At 48.1% G+C, this 23525-nt stretch overlaps 1 protein-coding gene across 1 annotated transcript in view; it reads right to left on the bottom strand.

Moving 5' to 3' along the window:
* Window positions 1–10093: 10093 nt before the first annotated feature.
* Window positions 10094–23525, bottom strand: part of ERF (ETS2 repressor factor) — a 45370-nt gene continuing 31938 nt past the window's right edge. Inside the window, exons 2-4 of the mRNA XM_088453170.1 lie at window positions 20696–20930; window positions 19105–19220; window positions 10094–12359 (exon numbers count right to left, since the gene is read on the bottom strand). Of these exons, the coding sequence (XP_088309296.1) occupies window positions 11212–12359; window positions 19105–19220; window positions 20696–20930 (1499 nt within the window). The 3' untranslated portion in view covers window positions 10094–11211. The remainder of the gene's footprint in view (window positions 12360–19104; window positions 19221–20695; window positions 20931–23525) is intronic.

The following is a 23525-nucleotide window of genomic DNA, read 5'->3' as shown; positions in this document are numbered from 1 at the left end:
ACGGCCTGCTCTGAGCCCGAATTTGCTGAATTTTGTCCAGAGTCCTATGGGGCTGCAAGCAAATTTTAAGCGAACCTGGGCTGTCAAGCAGTGCGGCCACTGCTCCGATGACGAGAGAGAGAGGGGAGAGGAGCAAGAGTGTGTATTTTTACCATTTAGGGAACATTCATTTAAAATAAAAAAAAATGTTCAGTTCCCTTATCGAGTTGACCTGTAACCTACACACAGCTGAGTTATGTATTATTGGCTGAACCAGTTTGCAGCCTATTATGAGGACCCTTTCAGACTGAGCAAAATCCTGGGATGCTGCGCGATTAAAATAAAAGTAATCCGGATTTTGCTGCTAGTCTGAAAGGGGTATAAGGGCCTGATTCAGCAAAGATTGCAGTTGCTAATATGTACGCAATCAGCCTATTGGTGCATTCTGCGCATGCATCGCAGTGCACGAACAAGCTATTGCGTTCGGGACTGCGATTGCAGATCCCTCACAGAGTGATTGACAGGAAGCACCGTATGTGGGTGGTGACAGGGGGGAAGGGGTGTGGACGGGGAAACGCAGGTCTGCCAGTGCGTTCGCACACCGTTGCAAGGGCATGCATAAATTATCCACTGCGATGCCATACGCAGTGTGAGGCCTCATAGCATGCGTGGCTGTTCGCAATTTCTGAGTAAGATCATGACTTGCACAACTGTGCGTGAGGCTGCGATGGTGCTCAAGTGTACCGATGCTTTCGCTATTCTGCTAAACATTACGGATGTGCGTAAGGTAAAGTGGGCGTCCTTATGTTGGGCTGGGTTCGCTTTGCGATCGCAATACTATCGTATGCATACACAATATTGCAATCCGTAGTGAATCAGGCCCTAAGTCTGCTAGGGACCAACAGCAAAACTGAGGCACTGCCTAATGATCCTGAGGCCTGACATAATGAGAGCCTCGTTCCTAGTGAATGGATGGGCTACATTAGCATGGACAGCAGTTTAGCCTGTAAAGTGACAAGCCCACTTCAATTATTAATGCAGGCATGTTAACTGCTTAAAAGCATGCTTTATCTAACTTTCATCTCTTTAAAGGAAAAAACAAAAGGAAGGTGCTATTATTATGTAGCATGGGACCACTAGAGCAAAGGCGCCTTGCAGAGGGTGATGGCTTACCATGTTTGCAAATGTGTGGCACAGAGATCTCTGCATTACTATTATCACGTAGATGTATGTCTCTTTCACTGGCTCATTGCAGTGTGCTGGGGAAATTTAGGCCCTCATTCAGAGCCGCACGCTCTGAATGAGGGCCGCCCTCCATAATTATGGAGCGTCCTCCTGGACGCTCGTATAGCTGTGGGTCACCACCCACAGCCTATACGAGCGTGCAGGTTGATGGCCGCGATGGTCTTGACCATCGCGACCATCGCCACTGCGAGCCGGAGCCTGCGGTTGAGTTTTTCAACCGCAAGGCCCGGAGTGATTTTGGCTCTATCAGAGCCAAAATCACTCCCACTGACATCACTAGTGATGTCAGTGGGCCGGCTTCTGACGGTAGGCGTTCCCTTGGGAACGCCCCCGTCAGGGAGGCACGCCCCCGGCACGCCCACCAAAGGGGGCGTGCTGTCAATCAACATCGACAGCACGCCCCCTTTGATCAGACACAACGAGCGAAGGAAAGTCCTTCGCTTGTCGCGTCTGGCGCATGCGCACGACGGAGCTCCCTCCGTCGTGCGCATGTGCAGTGCACAACATCGACCCACTTGCAAGCCGCTTGCGAGTGGGTCTGAATCAGGCCCTTAGTTTTTTCTTCTAGTCTAGATTAACCTCTCCCTTACGTGCACCTGTGACAGACCAATAAATTGATTTGAGCAACTACTATTCTGTGTATCACTTACAGTATTATATTGTGTAAGGTGACTGTAGCATCTACTAACACTGGTGGGCGATTCAATTCAGCACAATGTTGACTAGCCCCAGGAAGGAGGCCCCAGAGCTATTCAATTAACCGCGCTGTTTAGTCAGACTACAGATTTCTTCTAACACCCTTCTGAGATGCCAGCAGAAATCTGCCTTAAGTCACAGCAACCATGCTGTTTTCCAGCTTAGGACAGCCTCGCAGCCAAAACTTTAGTCAGAGAATTCTGGTTTGCGCGACTAAACACCCAGTTTAAGATGCGGTAACCGGGGTTCTCCAACTTAAGTGGTTCTAGTTGGACTTAACAGTGTGGTCAATTGAATAGCTCCGGGAACTGCTTGCCATAGCACTGAATTAAAAATCGCTCCCATTGTCATCTACTGGTCTAAACCAAGCACATATACTGGCTTTGACATAAACCTCTCATATAATACCATTGCAAAGCTGTACAAATCATGAGGTATGTCCAATCCTGCTTATATATAGAATTGCAATTATTTCACACACATTTTAAATTTGCCATTTTTTACAATAAAAAAAAAAAATGGTCCTTCAACTCCACAGTAGCCCCCCAATTGCCAAGAGCAGCGTTTTCTCTCAGATCACAATAGTTCTTATGTGATCTTTAAAATGTCTCTGTTGAAATTCCAGATATGTGCAGCAGTTGATGAATGACTGGACAGGAGCCACCTGCAGACACATTATTACTATGCTTCATTGGAAGCTGTCATGTCTTGAGAGAAAACACATATGATTTCAATCCTATGCACATGTCAGTGCTTGTCTGTGAGTTATCTTCACCTTTTTCATCTATGAGCGATGAAACACCACTGGAAGCACAAAGCTTGAGTGCATGTTTACATAACTGTTGTCTTCTAAAAATGTCTAATATGATTAAGAAAATAAAATTAATGTGTAATTTACCCAGTTACCTCTACTGAATGAATGTCTCCAAGACTAGGGTGAAAATTCCAGGACTCAGGGTAGAGCGGTAAAATCTTCAGGAAGCACACTTACCAGCCAGCTGGATGGGCAGGGGCGTGCTGTGCCAGTACAGATTAGATCAAGCACCAGCCAACTGCCACCACTACTGAGTGGGCAAGGGTGCGTATGGTGAAGAATTAGTCTTTATGATACCAATAACATCATCCAGTCACCTCATCCTATCAGAGCTGAAATCTGCTTCTCTCATGACCAATGTATGGAAAAGTAAGCAGGTATAACCATAAAAGGGGTGTGTGTATGAGCCCCAAATGATCAGTAAAACATAGCTAGATGAAGGGAGCCTTTGGCACTCCAACGATTGCAGACACTAGGAGAATATCCTTATAGGCTTCAGTTTACACAGCATGCTGAGCCTTCTAGTTCTATAAGGGTGCCTATACCTGGTGAAGAAGTATTGAAGAAGCAATTGATTGCTTTATCAGAAGTAATATTTTTCTTCTAAATGTTCCATATTAAATTAGCTTCAACATGTTTGGGGACATCAGACCACTTAATTTGGAATCTACTTGGGGGTGGGGGGGGGGGGGGGGGCTGGGAGAGGGGTAACATTACAACTGCCGGATTAGAATTCTGGTCACGGAAAACATTTGCCCATTTGATCTGACGGCGCTGGCACCAACCATTGTCCATTGTGGCCTAGGGGGGGGCTTTGTAATGTGAAAACATTAGGGTGATCATGGTGCTTGCTAACATATTTGGGCCTTGTCATTTTAAAATGATCACAATTGTAGCAGATGGACCATTCTATACACTTCAATAGTGAAACACCCATCTTTTGGCTCTGTCCATGTACAGTTGAGGTGATCAGACAAATATGCTCTATAATAGGTCATGGTAGGTAGTATAAACAGTTATCAGGGCATTGCTCCGAAAACAAGCCAGGAAGTACAGAAATCACTGTTCACCTCCATATTGGCACTAGAATGACAGACCAGATAAGTGTGTGTGTGTGTGTGTGTGTGTGTGTGTGTGTGTGTAACAGAACTGCTTGCAGAAGACATTTGCCCTTATTGTTGTGGTGGCATAATAAACCCCAATTACACAGTGGTTTGTATTACAGGTACCGGTACCAGTCCCAATGTGCAGTAGCTAAGAAGAGCTTAGTTTAGGTGGGTAGGAGCAGATTGGCAGGTATTTTTTACAGGAAGAATCCCGGTGGGCCGCATGGTTGTGGGGCCGCTTTTCTGTGAGGCCTCACCCCCTTATTTATGTCACCCACGCTGGGCTCTCACAGGCACCCAGCTGCCTGTCAGCTTTGTCTGGCGGTCCCTGCCTAAGGCTTAGCCACTCTCGCGCGAGAAGAGATGCCAGCGCGGCAGCCTATTTAAACCCCACCCAACATACTGTCGGCGTCACACGCCGTGGAGGATTCAAGGGAGGTAAGCTGCGGCGGAAGTGGGGGGCCGCGCAGGCAATCTGTTAGCCTGATCGTCTCCTCTCCACTCTTTCCTCCCCAGGCTGTGAAGTGTCAAGTTTAATTTCACAGCCTGGGGAGAGGGCAGAGCGGAGACAATCTGGCTAGCTGCAGCAGTGGCCTGGGATGGGCAATGGGGCTGCGGGTGACAGCGGCCTCAGCAGCAGCAGATCCAATGGGGGGGGGGGCAGCGATAAGGGCGATCACCCGCAGGCCCAATTGCCAAAGTCCCGCCCACTTATTGTGTGCTGCTGCCTGTCAGCAGCTACCTGGGGGCACTGTATAAAGGGGGCTGCTCCCTGGGGCGCTATGTCCCCGTGATCGATCAGCTGCAGTGCTGGATCTAGATGCCGTGCTCAGCTGATCCAAACAGAGTTTGGCTAGTACGTGAGAATGTCTCACCCGTCTCGCAGTGAGGTAACGAGGTGCTCATACTACTCCATCTTTCTCACACTGCTCCCTCTCTCACACTGCTCCCGGTCTTTCTCCTTTCTCTCGCACAGCTCCCTGTCTTTCTCCATACTCACCTTCCAGTCCTCCAGCATCTCATGGTACCCCTTCCCTTCCTTTAATGAATATTGACTTTATAGCCGCTACATGATGGCTTTATTCCTACACAAACAGGCGGCTTCCAGACAATGGGGAAGATGTATGAAGCTGTGGAAAGTGTCATTTTTCAAAAACAGCCTGTAACATCACAGTTGTGAGCTGATTGGTCGGTCGTTTATCACTCTGCACTTTATCACTTTCCAGAGCTTCATACATCTGCCCCCATGTGATTTCCTGCATGAGTAGTGAATACCGACTCAAGACGCTGCCTGTCCAGAAAGGATCAATTTCTTCAGAGGCTCCCCATTGCAAAGCAATCATATCGGTAAGAAAATACTCACAATGCATGCTTGCTTGGAAGCACATAGCCACGCCCCTTGCCACAAAACCACGCCCCTTTTTGGCCACACACCTTCGGCCACTTTTGGGGAATTTTCCAGGGCCACTTTAAGTTCCCAATCTGCCCCTGGGTAGGAGTCATGACCCATCTGCACCAAATTCCCAGTGAGTAACATGACTGGGTGTGCGCCAGGTAACCTGGAATGATAGGCTGAACTTTGATTGTAGAGATAGCTCTAACCTGCACACTATAGTATTATTTTGAGATAACGTACAATAAATGTTATGGGCAATACCAGGCATGAGATTGTGAACATATTGCCAATACCTAGATTTATTTATATATCCATGGATCACTGTTCAAAGCGGTTCTTGTTCAAAGGACAACACAGCCGCTAGCCTGAAAATCCAGTAGTCAGATCTCTGCCAGATATTACCGTACCTGTACTTACAGCAGCAACGAAAGAGGCGAGACTCTGGCCCTCACACCAAGTTACAGCTGCCACAGTCAAACCGCACCTAGGACATTTCAGAAGTACTCATTACTCGACCACTGATGAGGCCTCACTAAAGTTGGGTACACACTATACTATATATTGTGCAATCTTGGTACTTTCAACTGATTTGCACGACCTTAGCATATATAGGGTGTACACAGAATCAGGCGTCTTCACCCATCATTCATTGGCTGCTCTGCATGTTCAATAGGACGATTCCCCAGGTGACATGGCGCTGTTACATGAAGCATGCTACAATATATTGCACTGTCTAACGACAGATCGTGTAGTGTGTACGGTGATGCAATACATTGTTATATCGTTGCGTCGCACAGTCATTCAGGTGTATGCTCCTACCTCTAAAATAATGCCCATCAATTCCACGCACACAGTTCCAGATAGCTACAGGACCATGACACACATAAGGAGGCTGCAATACATTGCTTTCTCATGTAGCAATGGTGTTTTATAATAGTTTTTAGTTCCTACATAGCTGGACATACCAGGCCATGTACAGGGACATTACATTTGCTCAAATTACTTTTTTTTTTTTTTTTGGTTATGTTGTACTGTTTTAAGTATCACTGCTAAGTTTTTACATTGATCCAAGGCTGGAAATGTGAACTTGCACATAAATATGGCAATATTCATACACTTTTGAATGAAAAGAAAAAAAAAAAAAAACCCACAGAAAACAGCCGTTCAATTATTGATAACAACTTTATATAGGCTGTATATGTTTCACATTGAACATATACCTAAAAATGGCCAACCAGGGCATCCTGTAAGATGTATTTGTACAGTGCACACTATAGATCATGTGGGCTAGTATTAAACAGGATTGTTTAGAGCCCATCTGACCAGTAACACTACACAGCAAGCACTGAATAATTATCCCCACACAGATGATCAGATTCCACAGAGGGGACCGTTTTGTAAAGCACCAGTAACACATCCATTTGCAGGCTCGGCCAGTGAACAGGTTAATGGAGGCTGGCACCGTACTGCTGCCCCCCCCCCCCCCCCTACTTTCTCTGTTGTGATAGTAAGAACCTAGTTTCTCCCCAGAGGCCCTGCTGATAGCAGCACATGCTGCAATTGTTGCATAAGCCCCATGGCTCATGGGAAAGGCAGTCGGGGGATTGGGAGCAGTCTCTGTGAGGAGAGGGCTGGGTTATAAGAGGTCGGCATGGATGGAATCCGTGCTGCAAAATACACAGTAAAGTGGATTCAGACAGAACTGGCCTTTTATATAATGGAAGGTGACGACCTCTCAGTGGATGGTGACCCAATTCCAGCCCGGCTCAGACAGTACTAAAATGGACACTGCGATACAAGCTGCTGTGTCCTCCCTGCTCCGTCTGCAATGGAAGCTTACCCGCAAGTACCTGTAACGCAGAATAACAAAACCTGCAGCGCTTTTGTGGACCTAAAAACCCCAGCATTACACAACTTCACCGCAGCTAGAAAGAGAAGTTGACCATGCTGCCATGACTCAAATCGTGCTTTTAGGTGGCTTTAGAAAGCACTCCGCCATATTCCTCAGCCTTTATTCTCCATTATAGATTTTTAAATGACAGATTTCCTTTGGGGTTTGTAAAAGGGAGAAGGCAGTCAGTCAAGACAGCAGATAATAGTGCCGAGCCCATGTAAAATAACTTCTATTCAAACGCATATCTGCTGTAGGTTTATAAACATACTTGCACTGCCCAACACAGCAACTTGAAAGACACAGAGGTTGTCCAATATGTATGTTCGCACAGTGTCGTTCATTAGTTGAACTGTATTCCCTATTGGCTCTATTAGCAGCCAATCAGAAGCTTGTTTATATTGTGTAAATATAACATCGCAACATTCTGATTCTTGTAGTTCTAATTTATTTACCTGTGGATCATTTTTCAAAATTGCCCCCAATCACCACAATGTTATGCTGGGTACACACTGGCAGATATACTGTCCGATAAATTGATCAGCCAATATAATCTTGTGTGCGTCGGCCAATGTCTGAACAACGTTGTTCACAGACCTATCACGTCTGCTGTGCTGCACAGCCGAGGCAGACCCTCGGCCAGATGATGGTTGTTCAGTGTGTACCCCGCTATATCGCCGATGTGCGCTCCCACTCGACATCCTCCGTTGAGATAGTTAGCGGGGGCCAAGCTGCAGGGTGCATGGCCCCCACTATTGCTCAGTTGCTGCCGGCTACCCCGCCGGGTCCAGTCACTGACTAGGTCGGGCACACTAGACGACATCGTCTAGTGTGTAGCGGCCTTTAGCATAATTTTTTGTTTTTAGCAATATATACTTTTTTTTTTTTTTTTTTTACAAAGTATCTCTGATCTGGCTTAATTATGTACTAGAAAAGCCGTGCAAAGCTAATTATATTAAATTGTCGTATCATTTCTATTTAACGGAAAATATATTTTTTCTTGATATTATATTAATCATTTAATTCAAGAAGTGAATTTGCCCATGTCATGTGGAAAATGAGAATTCCGAAATGAAAAATTCAACTCACGTGAGAAGGGCTCTGTCTTCCCTTTACTAGCGATAGAAGCATGCACTTTGATGCCAGTGGAAAAACGCTTAACAAACCGGCTAGCGTTAGCGCTTTGCGGAGAGGAATGTTTGCAGTGTCCTGCACTGCAATGCTCCCGCTGCCACCTTGCAATGCATAATTACACTCAAACACAACCTGCATGAGTCGTCACTGGCATTTAACACAACACCGGTACCTAGACGTGTTACACCATTTCCTACAACTTTTAATGACTTGGGGCAACATTTATATTTTTTCTTTTGTCACCATGTGGCTGGAGCTGAGAATTTAAAGTGGCACTAACACTCAGTGTAAAGCTCAACGGGCTTTACACTGAATGCGAGTGCCGCTTTAAATTCTCAGCTCCAACCCGCTTGCTTTGTGAATATAGCCCTTAACCTCAAGCAAAAAGAACGCATCAATGCATGATACAACCGCCACCAGATAGTATAGCGAACCATGTCATTCTTCCATGCGACATTTATGACGAAAGCCTTATAACGAAAAGAAAAACTTGCAGCTCAGAGATTAAATTTCAACTTTTTTATTATTTTAAGATATACATTCTTAAGTGTGAACAGACTTCTGCTAAATATATTTACATTCTGTGTGTATACAGGGGAACCATTTTATTTTGATTTAGAATTTTTTTTCCTTGAATATACATATTGAGGTTAAACCGGACAAGTCTACCTGTCCCAGAGCAAGACCAACCCCGCCCTGCTCATGTGCCCACCAACACTGCCGACTAGTTAAGAACTGCCCCTTTCCGCCAGCTTCTGGCAATTCAACACAGAGGGGGGGGTTTCTAGACACCAAGCTGACAGTGAAAGTGTTTAAACCCCTCGTCTCACACAAAAATTAGGTTTACGAAGGGGCACAAAGTCCTGAGGATTAGCGGAGAAGCTGGTGTAAGAGGCTCTTGGCAGGAATAGAGTTAATCAAGTCTTTGTTCCATCAAGAGTACAGATATCATGAAATGTTTCTTACGTGTGACAGGATTCATGTAAGAGGTTTTAGTTATTACCGGAACACAAACTGAATGCTTTTATATAGATATAAAATTTGTTTTTAAGTTTTATAACTGAACATTAATTGTGGACCCCTTAGAGTTCCAAGAACTTGAGTCACAGAACAGCTGCAGCCCATAGGATGATCAAACGTCACGTTAACTTATAGAAAACTTTAATATTTAACATTTTTTTCCTGTATTAGGAAATGGTACATTTGCTGTATTTTCCTTTACCCTTCAAACTGAGACTCATCCTTAAAACTGATGAGGTTACATGACGTCCTATAAAAATATGGATGTGTACCAATCAGACTCCATATAATTTGGTACACTCCTAGAAATAAGGGGGAGAGTTACAATAGAAAAACAAAAAAAAACCAAAAAAAAAAAAACCAACCATGACAACCAATCCAATCCTAGCCATCATCTATGACACTGTAGAAAATGATAACTGGAATCGGATTGGTTTTTGGAAGATTTAGTAAATCTGCTCCTAGATCTATGAGCAAAAAGGACGTTTGTTAACCCCTCGTTGCCAGAAACTTGATAGCCTTCTCAGAAAGCCTTTGATAAAAAGAGAATTTTTTTTTTTAAATTTACCAGACTCTGCCCCCCACCCACTAAAAAAAATTAAATAAACCCACACAACCCTTGGTAAGTGGCGTAGAGTCTAATATTTCTGCATAGGGCTATGGTTTGGGGCATATGTGTAATTAAGACTATTAGTGATGCAGCTCACATCATCTCAATAAGGCACATTTGTGTAGGTCTGATTGTAACTCCAAGGCGAACAAACACTACATAAGCTAGGTTACCACATCTTAGATGCCAGAAGTCCCCCCCCCCCCCCCCCAAAAAAAAAAAAAAGGATGGGAGGAGAAAATCCGAATTATAAGCATACATTATACGTGGATGCAGAACATCACTTTTGCGGCAAAAGACGCCCCGGGTAGGGGGTTAAAGGTAGGTCACATCTCATTCATAAATTCCAACATTCTGCAGAAAAAGCCATGGAAGGACCTGTATATTATATGTATACATATATATTTTTTACTTTCAAAAGGAGGAGATACATAATTAAAAAAACAAAAACAAACATTGAGTCTTTTCAAAAACAAGAAAAAGTATACTGAACTAGGATACACCACCAGAATTCAGCCTAACAGAAGGGGGACATTAGCATTACAATTTTGAAAATCCAGAAAAAGGAGGGGGGTTCTTATGTTGTTTACTTTTACATTTCATCATATAAGCCCCGACACTAGTAAGGCAGCAACAAATGGATATCAATCGGATTTCCGATTAACGGTTTCACAATGGGACAGGGCAATTTCAAGGCAGTAAAAAGGGTCCTACGTGAAATGGTTAAATTCAATCATCCAAGTAGAAAGGTGCAAAAGCAGATATTCTGGTTAGCACATATGCCCAGGGTAAAATAAGGGGGTGTTGCGCCCCAAAACCTGAGAATGCACCAGTCTTAGGCTGGCAAGGGCAGGACCTGGGCAAGAGAGGGAGGGGATGACAATGTTTTCTTAGTACTCTCACTTGCCAAAATAAAAATAAAAAATTGGATAGGATCGATGGATGGCGTGTACATTGTTCCAATAACATGCCATGCGAAGGTGTCAGGGGTCAATATTTACATATGTACGAAACGGAGCGAGGTTAAAATGGCCACTTAATAAATGATATCATTTAAAGCAATTTAATTATGTTAAAAATAAAAGCCTTTCTACAGCAAATCCGGTAATTTTTTTTTTTTTTTTCTTTTAAAGTCTCCCCGGAGAAATTATAAAATAAAATATGGGATTGTAAAAACGTCTTTCATTTTAAAGAAACTAAAAAGCTCTTTTTTTTTTGGATTGTAGGGGGAATAAATTCCGCTGGAACATGATCCCACAAAGGTGATCAATCTGCATATTGTGGACTAGGCCATGCTTTGTGGGCCCAGTGAGAGTTCCATTAGGAATCCCTGCTTTCCAGTGAAAGTTCCTCGGTGGCTCTCTGCAGGTCAGTACTCACCCGCCTGCAAGGAGCACCACCAGGATGTGGGGGAAGCTTTGGCTCCTCCTGGTTGCTCCGCACCTTTTTGTCAGTCTCCTCTCCTCCTCCCTCTGCTTCCAGGCGTTGGTCCTCACTCCAGCGCCGCTTGAAGCGCAACTTAAGAGGAATACAACGCCCGCTTTCGCTACCCGCGTTGCCAGCCTCCTCTTCTCTGCTTTGTAGCATTGGTGGAGGGGCTTTTTGCTCTGGTGCTGTGGGTGCCTTGAACACCTCCTCGTCTTCTTCCTCCTCTTCACTTATATCTGTCACCTCCACCATCAGTTCCTCCTCATCCTCCTCAGCATCGGAGATAGGCTCCACTTTAATTTGCGGAACCCCAGAAGAGGAGGAGGTAGATGAACCTGGAGCCAAGGGTCGGTCCCGCTGCTTTTTGCCAAGTGGAGGAGGCTGGAGTTTAAATTTGAAGGGAGGCTCATCAGGAGGCAAATGTAGAGGCTTTTCTGGACGCTGTGGTTGAGGCACCACAATACTGGGGTAGTGCAGGAATGCCCGTGGGCTAAGATGGTAATTATACACGCTCTGCGTGTGCGCCTGAAGGTAGCGCTTCATGTCTTCAGGGTTGAATGAAAAATGACTACCACCTGGGTACATGGGGCTCAAAGTGGGTGAGGGGGTGTAGTTCATGTGAGTGGGAGTCATAGGTAAGGCAGGAGAAAGCTGTGGAGGCAGGAGGCCAGTGGGTGCACCCATGGGCGACACTGTGAACGGGCTAAGGGGTTCTGGCACCCGTGGACGCGGGTAGACTCTAAAAATGCCCTCATGGGAGAGTCGAGGGAGGGGTGGCCCCCTGAATGCTGGGATGTCAGGCCCAGGGCCTCTTCTGTGCTGCTCCTCGCTCAAGCTTTCTTCTACTTCAGAGTTAGCCGAAGTTCCATCGCTGCAGTCGCTGACTGAACCACGTGCTAGGCGTCGTGCCACAGATGAGAACAGAGTTGGTGAACGCAATTCCTCACTGGGAGACAAGACATCGGATGGGGTGCAGGGTGGAAAACGAAAGTGTGTACCACCTGATGGGACAGGCGGAGCACTCTGAGGTACAGGCCCCCCTATAAATGGCAGAAAAAAAAAAAAAAGGTGGGGGTGAGAAAAAAAAAAAATCATCTGGTTAGTGACATTAAAATAAATCTCTAAACTATAGATTAAGAACAAAAAAATGTACATATGAAGGTGGGTACACACTGACAGATATATTGGCTGATCAATTGATCGGCCTATGTATCTGCTGCATGTACCCGCGATATGTCGGTGAACGTCATCATTCACCGACATATCGCATTGGCTGTGCTGCACAGCCGATCGACAGATATGTCTGCAGACATATCTGTCCATCGGCAGGTGTGTACGGGCAGTTGGCAAACCGCCCATACACACAGCGGCAGCCCCGAGGACAGAGGCCGGGACCTGCCTCCGACCCACCCACTGGGCCCGCCCCCCCGGGACCCAGGGCACAAGCAGATGATGGCCGTTCAGTGTATGAACGGCCATCATCTGCAGATATATCTCTTACAGGAATTAAAAAGAAATTTAAGCAGCGAAGTTGATGAATGTACATTAATGTTAGCGTCACATTTCTACCAACCCAAAAGGGCTAGCAATAAATTTATATATTTATGGCATAGTCTATAGTCTATTTCTAAATACATAAATTATCTTTTGGATTGTTGCACTTTGAACTTCATACTGCTGCCGCCCCCTAGTGGTAAAAGCAAAACAACGAAAGCAGAAAATAATAAATAATAAAAAAAAATATGAGATATGGTAAGAACTTACCCTTGTTATCTCTATTTCTACGAAGTCCATAGGGTTCCACAGGATACCTTGGGGTATAGGTGTGACGTCAGTCGCAGGGCACCAAAGAGTTAAGCTTTCAGCCTCCCAGGATGCACTAGGTCCCCCTCCTATACCCCGCCCCCGGGCCAAGGCACCTCAGTTAGTTACCAAGCCATAGGCCGGAGGAGGAGAAGGAAGAGAGAGAACAAAGATCTGGACACATACAAGAATCACATTCTCACCAGAGGGAGACGGAAAACCGGTGACCAGAGCAAAGCCCATCTGCAGCACAGGTGCGACAGGGCGGGAGTCCTGTGGAACCCTATGGACTTCGTAGAAATAGAGATAACAAGGGTAAGTTCTTACCATATCTCATATTTTCTACTTCAGGGTCCATAGGGTATCCACAGGATACCTTGGGGATGTCCCAAAGCAGTATCCTTTAAGGGTGGGGACGCTCCTGTGCAGAAAGGAGAATCCGCCGCCCGAAGGAAGCATCCTGAGAGGCGAAGGTGTCAAACCTGTAGTACCTCACGAAGGTATGGACAGAAGACCACGTAGCAGCCTTGCAGATCTGAACTGCCGAGGCACCACGTCGAGCTGCCCACGAAGGACCCACAGACCTAGTGGAATGAGCCTTCAGAGAAGGAGGGACCGGTAGGCCTTCATGAAGATAAGCTTCAGAAATAGCCATACGGATCCAGGCTGCCAAAGTTTGCTTTGAAGCAGGCCAACCCTTTTTACGGAAGCCATAGAGGACAAACAAAGCGTCCGACTTCCTAAACGAAGAAGTGCGGTCAACATAAGTCCTTAAGGCCCGCACAACATCCAAAGAGGCCTCACCCACGGAAAGACCCGGTGAGTTAAAGGCCGGAACAACTATTTCCTCGTTAACATGAAACTGGGAAACAACTTTGGGAAGAAACTCGGGCCGAGTGCGGAGTACTGCCCTGTTCCCATAAAAAACCAAGAAAGGGGGTCTACAAGAAAGAGCCCCTAACTCAGAAACACGTCTGGCCGAAGCAATGGCCAGAAGGAAAACAGTCTTAGCTGTTAGCCATTTAAGATCCACTGAGCCCAGTGGTTCAAACGGCGGTCCTTGGAGAGCCCTCAGGACCACAGCCAAATCCCAAGGCGCCACAGGTGGAACAAAGGGCGGCTGAATGCGGAGAACACCCTGCATAAAGGTGCGCACATCCGGGATTGTAGCAATCCTACGGTGAAACCAGACAGATAGGGCCGAAACCTGTACCTTCAAAGAAGCAAGGCGAAGCCCATGATCTAGTCCCGCTTGCAGGAAGGCGAGAAACCGAGACAGACGAAACTCCCGCGGTGCATAACCTCTCGGTCGACACCACTGGAAGAACGTATGCCACACGCGATGGTATATCCTCGCGGAAGACGGTTTCCGAGCTCGTAACATGGTACGCACCACAGAGCTGGAAAACCCCCGGGACCTCAGCATGGCCGTCTCAACAGCCACGCCGTCAAAGACAGCCGAGTCAGGTCCGGGCAAGGACCCTGAGACAGAAGGTCTGGTCGTAGCGGCAACCGCAGAGGACTGTCCACGGACAGACCCTGAAGGTCTGAGAACCAGTGCCGTCTGGGCCACGCGGGAGCTATCAACAGGAGCGTCCCTCCTTCCTGTTTGAATTTCCGGATTACCCGTGGAAGAAGGGAGACCGGAGGGAACAGGTATGCGAACCGGAACGTCCACCGGACGGACAGAGCATCCACCAGAGACGCCCCTTCGTCTCTTGTGCGAGACCCGTACACCGGCAACTTGTTGTTGTGCCGGGACGCCATGAGGTCGATTTCTGGAAGACCCCACCTGTCCACCAGTAGTTGAAAAACGTCCGGGTGCAGGGACCATTCCCCCGGATGAACGTCCTGGCGACTTAGAAAGTCCGCCTCCCAATTGAGCACTCCCGGGATGAAGACCGCTGATATGGCCGGAAGATTGCGCTCCGCCCAAACCAGGATCCGAGAGACCTCTACGAGAGCCGCCCGACTGCGAGTTCCTCCTTGCCTGTTTATGTAGGCCACGGTGGTAGCGTTGTCCGACTGGACCTGCACCGGGCGACCCTGGAGAAACCGCTGTGCCTGCTGGAGAGCATTGAAGACCGCACGGAGTTCCAAGATATTTATTGGAAGCTCCGCTTCTGTCGGCGTCCACCTGCCCTGGAACAAGTGTGGACCCGAAACTGCTCCCCAGCCCCGAAGACTGGCGTCCGTTGTCAACAGGACCCAATTTGGAACCCAGAACGGACGTCCCTTGTTGAGGTGGGTCGTCTGTAACCACCACGTAAGGGACAGGCGAACCTCCTGGGTGAGCACAATCGTCTGGGACTTCAGAGTCAGCCCGTTCCACTTGGACAGGATCAGGTGCTGCAGAGGTCTGGAGTGAAACTGGGCGTATTCCACCATGTCGAACACCGACACCATGGAGCCCAGTAACCTCATCGCCGAGTGTAAGGACACCCGGCAGCTGTGCAGGCAACTGCGCACCCTTGACTGTAAAGCAGAGATCTTGTCCTCCGTCACGAAGATCCTTTGCTGTCCCGAGTCCAATAAGGCTCCAAGATGCAGAATCCTCCGAGACGGGATTAGAGTGGACTTCTGCCAGTTGATTAGCCAGCCGTGCCGTTGCAGCAGTGCAATGGTCAGGTCCAAGTGGCGTAACAGGAGCTCTGGAGATCCTGCCACCAATAACAGGTCGTCCAAATACGGTAACATGCGGACTCCCTGCAGCCGCAGAGAAGCCGCCATGACCGCCATCACCTTGGTGAAAACACGTGGTGCTGTTGCCAGGCCAAAAGGTAACGCCCGAAACTGGAAGTGGTCGCTGCGGATTGCAAACCTGAGGAACTGTTGATGGCGCAAAAGAATAGGGACATGCAGGTAAGCGTCCTGTATGTCCAATGACACCAAGTAGTCCCCAGGTTCCAGCGCCAGAATGATGGACCGTAGGGTCTCCATCCGAAACTTCGGGACCCGCAAAGACTTGTTGAGTGCTTTGAGGTTGAGAATCGGACGATATGACCCATTGGGTTTCTGTACCAAAAATAGATTTGAATAGAAACCCTGGCCCCTCTGGGAGAATGGAACAGGCACTATAACTCCAGCCTGGAGCATAGTGTGCAATACCTTCCGCAGCTCCGTAGCCTTGTTCCGGTCTGATGGGAGACCCGTGGTGAAGAAGCGAGCCGGGGGTCTGTGCCGGAAGGAGAGGGCGTATCCGTGGGAAACCACCTCCAGAACCCAAGTGTCTGTCGTAGTGGTCGACCAACACTGGGCGAACTGTAGCAGGCGGCCTCCCACCCTGGGATCCCCCAAAGGGAGGCCCGGACCGTCAGGCCGCAGGCTTGTCATCTGGCTTGGGGGCCGGACATCTGGTACTCCATGCCTGCTTCCGGGGCTTGACCGATTTCTTAGGGCCAGCCTGTCGAGGAAACGACTGTGGTTTGGGCCTGCCCTGGGCCCTAGATGACCGAAAGGACGATGGTCCCGAACCAGAAGGAGCAGCGGCCGACGGGAGACAGGCAGATTTGGCTGCCGCCAGCGTGGCCACAATCTTATCCAGATCCGGACCGAAGAGAACTTCTCCGGTAAACGGCAACGCTTCCAGACCTTTCTTGGAATCTGCGTCCGCCTTCCAGGATCGCAGCCACAAGGTGCGACGAGCAGCTACCGCTGCTGAAAAAATTCTAGACACCAGAGTACTAATGTCTAGAGCCGCCTCGTTGATGTAGGTGGCCGAATCACGGAGATTGCCAATCAACTCCGCCTGATCGGCCGGACAGTCGGATTCAAAAGAAGCCTCTAATGAATCCGCCCAGCGCTCCATCGCTCTGGCAACCCAGCAAATGGCCATAGCCGGCCGTGCTGCCCCCCCTGCAAGGGAATAAGCGGACTTCAGGCAGATTTCTACCTTGCGGTCCGTAGCATCCTTAAGGGAGGACATGGATGGCATCGGCAATGTGGCACTACGGACAAGACGGGTCACGTGAGAATCCACCTGTGGAGGGGATTCCCACTTCGCAAAATAATTATCCGCGAATGGATAAGCCACCGCCAGGCGTCTCTGCGGCTGGTATCTTTTGCCAGGTTGTTTCCACGCCTCCTCTAAATGGTCCACCAACTGACCCGAAAGAGGAAAGACTGTGGCATCGCCCTTCACATCTTTGAAAAAGGCATACTTAGATTTAGCCGCTGGGGGAACTTCGTCCTCAATCACCAAGGCTGTGCGGACCGCCCGAATAAGTCCAGGAATATATACTTTGGACTTAGCATCAGCGTCCTTAGTATGGAGAGGTTCCTGATCGTAAGGATCTAGAATCTCCCCATCATCAGACGTCCTTTCGTCATCCTCATAAGGAGCGGACAGAGACGCCACCGGCCTTTTATGAGACCGCATCACAGACTCCCCTTGCAACACATCCGACAAGTGCTGTACAGAACTCGTCAGGGAGTTAACCCACGCTGGCTCCTGAGAACCCGGGAGCGGGGAAATAGGGATACTGTGGGGTACCACCAATTGTCGTGGGAACCCCTGCATGGGTGACGACACCACAGACTGCTGGGACAAACCCATCGGAGTAAACGCGGGCTGCGGAGCTAACTGGCCCACTAAAGCTGTTAACGCCTGAGCGAAACAAGCCCAGGGCGGCTCCTGTACCGGTGCTGTAACCGTAATAGGCCGCGCCATGGACAAACACTGCCGGCAAAGGCCCTCCGCGCTACCCTCCCCCTCCGCTAACGGTACTTTGCACGTGGTACACTGTAGCCGGAGGGGAAAATCACTTTCAGACATGATGGCACCACGTATGTGACCTCTCTCACCAATTAAGTATTAAATAGGCGAGAGACCACCCTGCAGCACCGCACCGCAAGGGCTTTAGCAGAAAGAACAGGGACAGTAATAAAGCTGACAGTTTAGAGAAGAAAAGATTACAGGCAGCAGCGCTAGCACAGTCACATACAATGCAGAAAAATAACAATTCCTGCACTAACAGCGCTGATCACTCAACTACACAGACACAGGGCCTGGTAGGACACAGCGCTGCATACACAGACCTGACCACAGCGGAGGAGAGGTATGCGGGGGGACCCAGACCACGATGCTTCCGTCCAGCGCTTCCAGCAGCGTTCACCATGCGTTCTGGAGAAGATGGCCGCCGAGGAGCAGAGAGGAGGCTGGCCTGGGGGAGGAGCGCTGCCACAGGACCAGTCGGCAGCATGCAGAGAGGGCTGTGTGCAGCGGGGGAGGCGCCGGCTGTGAGACAGGGAAGGCGCGCTCCCCTGGCATGCATTTAACCCCTGGGACGCCGCAGCGCTACCGCTCTGCTGCGGTCCGCTGTCCCAGGGGGTAGTGGAAGCGCAGGTTGGTCGCCTGGCTCCACGCTGCAGCCAGTCCCCAGGGAGCCCCCTGCCTGGGGACTTAGGACCATGTGATCAGCGGGGACCCACCGCGGGACCCCGCTGCTTACCTCTGTCCCCCTTGAATCCGGCCATGGTCCGGAGCATCTGGGGTCACCGCTAGCTGTGACCCCAGACGCCCACCAGCATCCCCGGATCAGTACCGGCGTTCTGGTACCGGCGGGGTGTAGGGAAGACAGCATGGACGTCAGGACTGACTGTCCATGCTGTTCATCCAGATGTGCAGCCACAGCTGCATGAAGAAAAAGCTTCAGGGGCTCTTCTAGCCCCCACTCCAACAGGTGCACCCGACTCCGGCCGGGCACCAAACTAAACTGAGGTGCCTTGGCCCGGGGGCGGGGTATAGGAGGGGGACCTAGTGCATCCTGGGAGGCTGAAAGCTTAACTCTTTGGTGCCCTGCGACTGACGTCACACCTATACCCCAAGGTATCCTGTGGATACCCTATGGACCCTGAAGTAGAAAATAGAATTTTTTTGCACTTTAAGCAGCCTTTCATAAGATGTGGTGTAAAATGTTAGTAGTTTCACTGCAGATTATTCTGTTTATACATAATAATCCCCTTTAGATTTAGCGGCCTTACCTGACACACCCATGTCTATAAAAGGATAGTTCACCAAGACCAGTTTGTTGAAGTTAAACTTGTAGGTGAAGCGTTTGCCTTTGGTTTTGTGAAGAATCCTCTTGTTGTAGTAATACCTGATTGGGAGGGGGGGGGGAAAGAAATAAAGAAATGAAAAATTAATACATGTAACATTGTAGTTATCGTAAATCCTCCTGTGAACAACATCCGCATAAAAGGAGCGTTCTCATACCATCTCTTGTGCTCTAAGCACCCAAATTTACCAATATGAGGGGCTGCCTCCTGAAAACAAAAATACATTAATGCAGCATATCGTGGCGATTTGTAGTACATTTTGTGGGGGGCATTTTACTAAGGGGCACTCACGAACGTGCGATGTGAAGAAGCTGTGATGTGCATCTGGCCGAGCTGCTCCCATAATGCAAAATGGGCAAACGTCATCTTCTGATGGAGTTAGTGCAATCTATCAAGCTCCAAAAACCAAATGTTTCCTTAGCTTTCAGTGTGATGGCTATTGCATGTGCCCCCCCCCCCCCCCCATACCCAGAAATATTATACGGGAGTGGCATTACGCTGCAATGTTTTTGGCAAACACAGGAGATATCAGATTCATCTCCTGCTCATTTGAAATCTGTTAGATTTCTTCTCATTTACATTATGCGGAAGCAGCTGTATCCGTACGATTTATGGTGCTGAAGGGCGTGATAAATAAGCCCCTAAGTGACTTTTATTCTTATAGTTTACAGTACGGGAATATATTTAAATTTCATTTCTATTCAGTTTTTTTTTTTATATACATGCAATGAGACCTCTAGTAAGATATTCTAACTAACCAATTCTCTGGCCTTTACCTGGTCTTATTTATGGTTATTGATCAAGACCTCTAGGTGTTTTTTCAACAGGAAAGTATTAATAACAGTTGTTAAACCATTTCCAAATTCTAGCTGTCTGGGGAATAATTGCCCGTTTCAGTTTCCATCCACCAAAAGTTTCCTAGGCTTTCCTACCCTGTTATCTCGCACGGGGTATATTTTGCTAACTGTAACCCAGTAATTACCCCTCTGCTAAACAACTTGTCTTTTCCAAACAGCCAGGTGCATTGTAGACACGAGTATGGTATAATTATACTCGTGCTCCCGCCTCCTACGTTACTCCCACCACAGGTATGAGAAGCAAATAGGTGAGGGCACCACTGATTGAAGCCAATCGCCTGGCAACCCCTTTTAAAGACAACAGAATGAAACAAGTGGTAAAAATGCATGTTATTAGAAGAGCACATAAGTGGAAACCTTATATTGGAACCTTTTTTGCATTCACCGACAACCATAAATCGCCAAATCATCACAGGTCAATAATACAAATATTTCAGGGTTATTCAATTGCTGGCTGGGTTTGCAAAGTGTCGGAGAGCTGACACTTCACGACCAAAAATGCCACAAAGTTCCCCTTGCAGCGCATAGGAGGTGTGCAGGAAAGTAGTCGATGCCGGGGTAACCTCTGCCACAATGTGCGCTGCCGAACAGCGCTAAGAACTAAATACCCCGCTTGACCGAGATCACAAAAATGGTTTCCAAACATGACGCAGTCTCACCTGAGTGCCCTGCTCAGCTTGTCATAGTTCATTTGGGGCTTGCACTTCCGTACACCCCATAACCGTGCCACCTCGTCTGGGTCCTTGATGACGAACTCTCCGTAGTCCCCCTGCCAGGCGATGACATCGTGATATTCCTCTTTTCTCAGCAGCTCTAGAATGAAGTGCCAGAGTTGGATCTGTCTGGAGCCCGGGCTGGATTCTGGCTTATAGGCCCAGTCAGGGAAGGCAAACCCTGAAATCAGAGGGGGAGAAAGACCAGGTATGAATCAAAGCTGGCTTATAAGTAATAATATTAAAACGTAACACAAACTATAACTCAAAGCAATAGATAATGGTACGGAGGCCACCTTACTAATAGGGAAGAAGCGTAACACATAGGAAGGCCAGAGAAGGTGGTAAACCGCAATGAGCTTAGTCAAGTGTATGATCGCAACCTTTAAATAATATTTACCATGATCACAGGATAAAATATCACAAAGAGCAAAAAAGGGAAGCTGAGCAGGTATTGTTCCAACTACCCATTCACCATCTGGTCAGCGCAGACCAGAAACACTGGTCAGGCGATTACCGCAACGGTAAATGTGGTTATATAAAAAAATAGCACAAGGGCTTGCTTCTCACCTGGCCGTTCACACTAAACACCAAAACCACCAGATCTCTATTGGATGTTTACCAACTGAACATGCAAAGCTGCCTTACCCACGTATGCTCCGAGAACTTTACACATAGCCAAGCAGAGTCTGTCATATCACACTGGTCACACGTGAAGTACATATACGTTAGATATATCGGTGTAAGGATTCTCTGCACAAATGTGATGATAGTTTGCAGTGAACACACATTGTATGAGTTCTATGTAATGGATGGGCAGGGACATGCCGTGTGTTGTGAAGAGCTGCCTGGGTGGCAGTAAAGACGGGCAGAACATCCCATATAGGACGGGTCGCAGCCTGTCTCGTTACGCTGTGATGTGGAGCACAGCCCTGCCAGCTCACAGCTCCCTCCATCCTAAAAACACAGCAAATAGCTCCTAACTGAGGTCACACCATCCCACACAAAGGCCCTTTTCTTATAAGGGCAGGGAGAGCAGCCGTCTCCTGTACACATTCCTTCCAGGAATACAGGAGTGAGAGGGGTGGGGGGGCACTGTTCCATCCCCTCCTCCCACAGGGGGCCGCATCCTTTGCGGCACGTTCCTACTCCTGGTCCCAACTAGAGAGCCAATGCGGAGTGTGGAAGCCCAGAGGACGGATAACTGTGGGCAAAATAGATTTGGAACCCACTGGAAGAGTGTAAGCAACATATAGGGCACAATTATCCTAAAGTCATTTTTAGTGTGGATACAGTTATACATAGAAAGAAGTTACTTGAATTACACAGGGAAATAAGGGAGCGCTCCACACTAACAAAAAGTGACACATGGGTACACGTGCGAGAACGCCAATCACACAGCAGAAGTAGCCATAAGGAGCGTACACACTAGACGATATGTTCCCTGAGCGATATCGTCTAGTGTGTCCCCGGCAGGCTGTGCTCAATGTCGTTAATGATATCGTTCAATGGGTGTGCTCAATGTCATGAACGATATCGTTCAGCGCCGGCTCTCCCCCCCATTCCCCAACATGCAGCAACCTGACAACATCGTCAGGTTGGCCTGCATGTTTACTTGATGAACGATAATGACGAACAACCCGCGGGAACGCGCATCGTCGGTATCGTTCATCTTTAAAATGGACGATAAAGTGGACGACTGAACGATAGTTATCGTTCAGTCGTCCACTTTGATCGCCCAGTGTGTACGTACCAATATGGAACAAACAGCCGTGAGAATGCAGACCAGCCAATCACTACAAACCAGTGACATCACTGAGGCATAAGGTACAATTTAGCCTCATGCCTTAGTGATGTCACCAATTCAGGATGGGTACGAGATGACGGTGCTCTGGATCCCGGCGGCCAGAATCCCGCCGGGTAGAATACAGACACTTGTCGGTCAGAATTCTAACCCTCCCCCTCTCTGCCTACCCTAACCCTCTCCCCCATGTGCCTAAACCTAACCCTTACCCTAGCGCCTAACGCTCCCCCACTACTTACCTTCGGAATTCTGGCGGTCGGGGTGCTGGGATTCTGAGTGCCAGAATCCCAGCGGTCGGGATATTGACCGCATCCCCACTAATTCATAATGAAAAGATTCCGGTTCAGTTGTCAGCTTCATTGTATGGCAACATTTACACTTTAATTTTTGGGGTGTGCATACATCCAGTAGATAATGAAACTGAAGGATTGAAGGGAGCACCTCCAGGTTACCTTGTTATCATGCACAGGCTTCCGGGGGCTGCACACATTCTATAAGATAGAGGCCAACCCCCAGGCTTCCGTTAAATGGTAGCAAATGCCAGAAACAAAACTGCAGGGAATTGGGACCAACAATTCCACTCTCACAGCCCTCCACCTTGGCACGCACCTCTGATACACACACTTAATAGAGGACACCGCGGAGTTTGTACAAGTGATTGAAGGATAATGACGTTTCTACAGTAGCAGCAGCCTGGTTTCCCTCATCCTTCCTGTTCTCTGCTTAACTGAACAAGATGGATCTATTGACCCGCAGGAAGACGGCACAGAATAATAATAAAAACCAGCATCCACCACTTGGCAGATCTACTTCTCAGAGGAAAATAAACAAAATCCTTCCTGACTCCAGTAAATCGCCTTTCCCTCCCCTTTCTCCCAATCAAATCAATAGCTGCGTACACAAGTAACTAGAGCGGGGAGCCAGCAATCCACCATACGGTCACGTACCCTCTGCTGCCGACACAAGGTAGCA

Source organism: Taudactylus pleione, unplaced genomic scaffold (assembly GCF_031769625.1).
Source record: "Taudactylus pleione unplaced genomic scaffold, aTauple2 ptg000572l, whole genome shotgun sequence".
In the NCBI taxonomy this organism is placed as follows: domain Eukaryota; kingdom Metazoa; phylum Chordata; class Amphibia; order Anura; family Myobatrachidae; genus Taudactylus; species Taudactylus pleione.
This window is presented reverse-complemented; position numbering and strand designations above follow the sequence as displayed.